Source organism: Megascapheus bottae, chromosome 10, assembly GCF_031878675.1.
Source record: "Megascapheus bottae isolate mThoBot1 chromosome 10, mThoBot2.hap1, whole genome shotgun sequence".
Taxonomy (NCBI): Eukaryota; Metazoa; Chordata; class Mammalia; order Rodentia; family Geomyidae; genus Megascapheus; species Megascapheus bottae.
This window is the reverse complement of record NC_143518.1, coordinates 7,636,905-7,643,346: the sequence shown is the minus strand read 5'-3', so window position 1 is coordinate 7,643,346 and position 6,442 is coordinate 7,636,905. Positions and strand designations below refer to the sequence as shown.

Sequence of the window (6,442 nt, the reverse complement as noted above, 5' to 3'; positions counted from 1 at the left end):
CACTTGGTTCACCTTCTAGTGCTGTACACAAGAATGTTAATTTTTTAGTCTTAGGCAGTAGAAAAGAAACAATATATCCTCCCTTTGTTGGGGAATACTTTAGCAGTGGTAACAATGAAGGAATGATTCAGAAAAAGAAATCCAAGTGTCTAATATCTTTTATAGTTTTGTAATAATGTCAGTTTTGATATCAGAGGATTAACAATCCCATATTCTGAGATACTGATGTCTTAAGCAATTCTGCAAGATATTTGATACTGCAGTAGACACTGCAGGGGATGGAGACACACAGATAGATGATAGGGTATTTGTAAAACCTAAGTAGATGGATATAAGTGGATTCTTGAACAGATAAATGATATACAGACTGGCATACAGAGATGAAGGCACACAGGTACATAGACTGAGTGGAAGGAAATTGCCATCTTACAAAACAACTTAAACTTCTTTGGAAATGCTTCTCTCAACCACACTGGCCTTTGTCGACAAAGTTGGAACAAGGCACAGAATAGTGACCAGCACATGGGAAGACAGACATGGAAGAAGCTTTCTGAGGCACTGAAGAGCGGCAGACAGGTGAAATGGGGGAGATGTAGTGATGACATCTCTACACACTTTGGTAAATGAGAGTCCCTGTCATAAAGTCACACATAACAGCTCATCCAGGACACTAGGCAGGCCAGGAAGAAATGTACTGTATATAGTGCTGGCCTATATAAAAACAAATGTTAAATTCACTTCATCACCCCAAGAATTGTTCCAAAATAGTGGAGCAATTGCCTTGAGTAAAAGAGTTCAGGATAATGCCCAGGCCAGGCAGTTCAAACCCCATGACTGGCAAAACCAAAACAAAAAAAAAACACCCCAATTTCCTCAATATGCAGAAAAATCAGTCACTTTTCTTTGGAACCTTTCAGTCTCAGAAAAGCTAATTCATTATTACTTGAGCATAACAAACAAAATAACACATATTTTTCCCTCCTCATAATAGGAACTCAAAACCTAGTCCTTAACATGAGACAGCAAATAAATGCTATTTGAAAATTTAAAGATCAGAAGTTCAATTTCCTTGGGGAAAAAAGTAGATGGCAGAGAAAACAGGAAATGATACACAGATCTGCAGGAATGTTTCAAAAGCAGACCAACAAGAGGAGAAGAGCCACTACCCCTTACCTGGCAGTGCAGTCTCCCTGTCTGGCTGAATTCACATTCATATAGTGTTCCAGCCCTGTCTGTCTGGGCTCTCAGAGTGGGTCTGGCTTCAGTGTATAAGAAAAAGAGGAAAGTGACATCATCTCTGGTTTTATTCCATGAGCCAAGGGATTGGGTCAAAGTTTTTGATAAATCCCCACTGGCCTACACAAGAAGAATGCAAGCAAGAGAGGTAACGAAGCTCACAGACATTTCCAACACAAAAGTCTAGTTTTCTTCTCATGTTCTTTGTTTATCAGTTTTTGTTAACCCTGAATTTCTAAGAAACATTAATAATAGTGTCAAAACTCACCATTGTCACTAAAATCTTATCCATGAGATATAAGAATTGACTAAAGTGCAGGAATCATTTTATAAAATACATTTCATATATATGTATATCTTCTTTTTATTGGCATATATTTATTTGTAGCCTATAAATTCAGATGCATTTATCTTTCTCATTTTGGACAGTAATATTGATATTTCTTCTAGGTAGCTTTCATGCTCAAATACTATGAAAATAGTGTTGATTACTTTACAAAACATTATTTTTTGAACTACAATTGAAAAGTAAGCTGTCCTTGATAGGCTAGTGCTCTACTCTACCATTTGTTTTTGCCGGTCCTAGGGCTTGAACTCAGTGTCTGGGCACTGTCTTTGAACTTTCTCAAGGCTAGCCTCTACGCTTGTACTACAGCACCACTTCTGCCTTTTCCTTTGTGTTACCAAGCAATCTAACCCATGCTGAGAGTTACCACTATGCCCCACTCCCAGCTATGCTCTGCCCTTTTGGATCTATGTCTCCCAACTTCTTTTTATATTTGAATAAGGTAGAACAAGGTGACCTGACAGCGAAAGTTAGCAGTGAATGAACATGGACAAACAATGGAATGATAATAAAGTGAAACATACACATTCTAAGATGTTGAGTCTTGCTGTTCTCATGCATAGCATAAAAACTCAAAGCAGGAACAGTCTGATATCCCATTCTTTATTTGTAGCATTGCCAAATTGCATATAATTAACCTGAAAATGAACAGTAGACTCAGTTCCTATAACCTTTCATACATACATCAGTCTTGTCATCACTCCCATCCTTTTGCTCTGTTGCTCATATTTTACCAGTTGAACATCTGGTTCCATTTCCCCAAATAGTTCATTATATAGTTTCTAAAGTACATTCATTCACAGAATGAGAAAACACTAAATTTTAGAAAATGAAACTAATACAATGCAATTGAGTAAGGATTTTGAAATAGGAGTTAAAATTGAAGAATTTTGCAATGCAGTGAAACCCTTCTTTGAGAGTCTGAGGACTACGAACATAGACTATGAACAGCAGGCTCTGTAAAGAAGAAAAGAAATCATTCTTACTAGAATACCCTACAATGTTTCTTGAAATAAAGGTCTCACAGTGAATGTTTTCTTCAGAGCCCTGGTGCCATTCTTATTCCTGAGACTGTAGATCAGAGGGTTTAACACAGGTGTGAGGATGGTGTAAAAGACAGACACCACCATGTCCTTCTCAGGGGTGTGGTAGGAGCCAGGAAGCATGTAGTTGTATATGGCAGCACCGTAGAAGAGAATGACCACGGTCATATGGGAAGAACACGTGGCAAGGGCCTTCTTCCTGCCCTCTGCTGACTTCATCCTGTGGACAGTGAGGAGGATGAAGGAATAGGAGCTTGAAATGACCACTATGGGGATGAGGAGCATGAGGACACAGCACAGGTACATGAGTGTCTCATAGAGCGAGGTGTCTGAGCAGGAGAGCTTCAGTACGGCAGGAGCCTCACAGAAGTAGTGTTGGATCTCTCTGGATTTGCAGAATGGGAAGGTCATGGTGATTGGAGTGAGCATGAAGCCATCCACAGATCCCAGAAACCAGCAGCCAAATGCCAGGAGGAGACAGATCTTGTGGTTCAAGAGGACAGGGTAACGGAGTGGATGGCAGATGGCCACATAGCGGTCATAGGACATTGTGGCCAAGAGAAAAAACTCTGCACCCACAAGGGTCAAATACAGGAACATCTGCATTGCACATTCAGAGAGTGAAATCCTGTTCATTCCAGTGATCTGGTCCATGAGCATCTTGGGCACAATGATTGTAATATAGGTCATATCCATGAGTGCCAACTGGCTGATGAAAAAGTACATGGGGGTGTGGAGGTGGATGTCAGAGTGTATCACGATGATGAGGACAGCGTTTCCAGACAAAGCCATCAGGAAAACCACAGAAATGACCACGCAGAGCAGAGCGGGGTGTTTGGATTGACTGAAGAGTCCCACCAGGATGAAGTCTGACTGCTCTGTGTGGTTGACTATCCACATGCTGATGTTTGTTTACTTTCGCCTAGACTGGCATGAGAGCCTCAGAATTAGCACAGTGTTGCTTCTGAGCCATCGGCTCAGTGGACATTCCCTATATGCACTGAGTATCCAGCCTGTGGAATCCAGAGAGGAGTGCATGTGCCTGCAGTCTTGAAGTGTATAAATCTCCTGTAAATAGCAATGTAATGTTATAACAAAGCAATATTATTATATAACAATAACCATTCGTGTCTGTGGTCAAAACAGTTGTGATTCCTAGAAAAAATGGCTACAGTTCAGGATCATTAACCTTGCTGATGATAGTTGGTATTCTTTATCTGCTAGTAGCAGAACACTGTGTATTTGATGCCGTGGCAGCACATACTAGCTAAACTTTGATATCAAACTTTTTACCTGGAAAGTTTTCAATTTGGTATGTGCTTAAGGATGCAAGGGAATCTTAACAATTTTCAAAATTATACTCTGTACAGACAAGAAATTTAGAAAATATGTCAAAGAAAATTAGGGAAAAATGAATTGCAACTGTTTGATCCCCTTTACGCAGAGGACTGAGACATCCCTGCGGCCGTGTCCAACAAGCTTCATACTTACAAATGCTTAGAAAACAAGCTAGTCCTGCTGCCATCTACCCTCCAATCTGCCATCCACTTTACAGAAAAAGGTGATATTACAATACTTCATTCCCGATTTATAAAGTTTAAATAATTATGTACATTTGTAGAACAGCGATAGAGCAAATGGATATACATGCTGTTATAAGATAATGTAGTCATTGCGTCATTAAGATGGCAAATTTGAAGATGTTAGTACTTTTCTATACCTCTGGGACCTTAAAATAATATCAGTATATTGTGGGTCAGGGAAAAATCACGTGGCTTGACAAGGCAGGAAAATAATATAAAAGACAAATACAAATTAGATGCAATTCACTAATACACTGATCTTTCCATTTCTTTAAGAAACAATGAGTGGGGCCGGGAGTTTGGCCTAGTGATTAAAGTGCTTGTCTAGCATGCACGAAGACCTGGGTTCGATTCCTCGGTACCACATACATAGAAAAAAGCTGGAAGTGGTGCTGAGGCTCAAGTGGTAGAGCTCTAACCTTGAGAAATTCCAAGGACAGTGCTCAGGCCCTGAGCTCAAGCCCAGGACTGGCAAAAAAAAAAAAAAAAGGAACAATGAGTGTTAATGATGAGCACTGAGCAAAATCTAATTCTTGCAGGGATACAAACAAAATAAAGACAAACATGAAGATGATTTATAGTTGTATACCAGGTGGCATTTTATGAAAGTGAAATTTAAGTTGGGATATATATGCACTGTATAATAAGCAGGCAGCAGCAAAGTTTCCCTTAGCACTTGCCAGCTTGTTTACAGCTGAACTGAAAAGGAGTGAGACACAGCACAAATCCAATCAAACCTGTCACCTGGGGAGAGCCGATGATTTTAATTTTTTATATTTTCTGAACTCCAATATCTTTTCCCCACTTCTTTCTCTTTCCACTTTATAGAAAATTGTGGTAGAATAATTTTTCACCACAGATTTGCAAATTTTAAATAATGTATAATTATGTATGTTTGTAGAATATGGATAGAGGCAAATGTATCTCCATAATATTGTGTATGTATAAGCAAGCAACTACACTGCAAGTATGGACACAGGCAGTGATTTATGGCTAAAAACCCTGGCAATGGCTCTCAACTCTGAGAAGCTAATGGTCTCTGAAAGTAATTCAAGGTGCTAAGAAGATAGAAATGGGTAAGTGTTGGGCAGTCAGTACTGATCCGAGTACCCTATGCCTCCCTTAGCTACTGCAAGGGGCTTTGCTTGACTGTTTTGTGTACTATCAAAGGGCCAAAGAGAATTTTAGATTCTAGATATGACTTGGGAATTATAAGCTCTATAGTTTCTTTTCTTTTTCTTTTTGCTAGTTCTGGGGCTTGAACTCAGGGCCTAGGCACTGTCCTTGAGCTTTCTCAAGGCTAGCATTGTACCCTTGAGTCACAGCACCACTTCTGGCTTCTCCTGTATGTGTGGTACAGAGGTCTAGAATCCAGAGCTTCACACATGCTAGGGAAACACTCAAGCCTGGACTCTGTATGTGGACCCACATTGTGTCTACTGAGAACCAAGGCAGAATCTGTTTACTGTTTGTTCCTCCATTTCTGTGTCTCCCACTTACCCTCCTAAAGGCATATAAAAGAACAAACAAGACTAAAGGAAAAGAAATAAAACAGCAACAAAGAAAAAAACTGCTTGGTTCCAATTTCTGGAGTTGGTTTTGATAAATACCATTTTATATGATCATATGCACATAGGTATCGTGCCTTTGTGTTCCTCTCCTTTAGTCTCACTCTGTGCATCAACATCTAGAGACCTGTATACCTTATCATGTCTATATATATTATATTACACACACACACACACACATATATATATATGTGTGTGTGTGTGTTGTGGGGCTTGAACTCTGGGCCTGGGTGCTGACCCTGGGCTCTTCAGCTCTAGGCGCTCTACCCCTTGAGCCACAGCTCCACTTTTTCAGTATATATTTTGCCATCCACTGTGCTAAAAATATTTTATACTCATTAAAATTTCCCAAACGAATTCTGATATCAACTCATCAACTACCCCATATTCTAAGATATGGGTGGTGTTCACTGCTTTATTTTAAAAGTTTGAAAATCTGAGAAATTTTAGAAGTTGGACATAGGTAGGTAGGTAAATAGATGACAGATAGATATATGTTGGAAATAGAGGATTGATAGAAGGTGATGAGCAGATAAGTGATGTATAGACAGATATACAGTGGTAAGAAGAAAATAGATTGATAGGTTTCCTTTTTCAAAGTCTACCCCACTGCTGGATGGAAGCTAATCTCTGTAAACTTTTTAAAACTTCCCCCCAAATTACAGA

The 6,442-nt window shown here is 39.5% G+C and overlaps 1 protein-coding gene across 1 annotated transcript; it reads right to left on the bottom strand.

The window, feature by feature from the left end:
- Positions 1-2,288: 2,288 nt before the first annotated feature.
- Positions 2,289-3,525, bottom strand: LOC150057382 (olfactory receptor 2T29-like). The gene has a single exon (XM_090339702.1). The coding sequence runs from the start codon at positions 3,523-3,525 to the stop codon at positions 2,578-2,580; it is 948 nt and encodes a 315-aa protein (XP_090195828.1). The 3' UTR covers positions 2,289-2,577.
- Between the last annotated feature and the right edge of the window lie 2,917 nt (positions 3,526-6,442).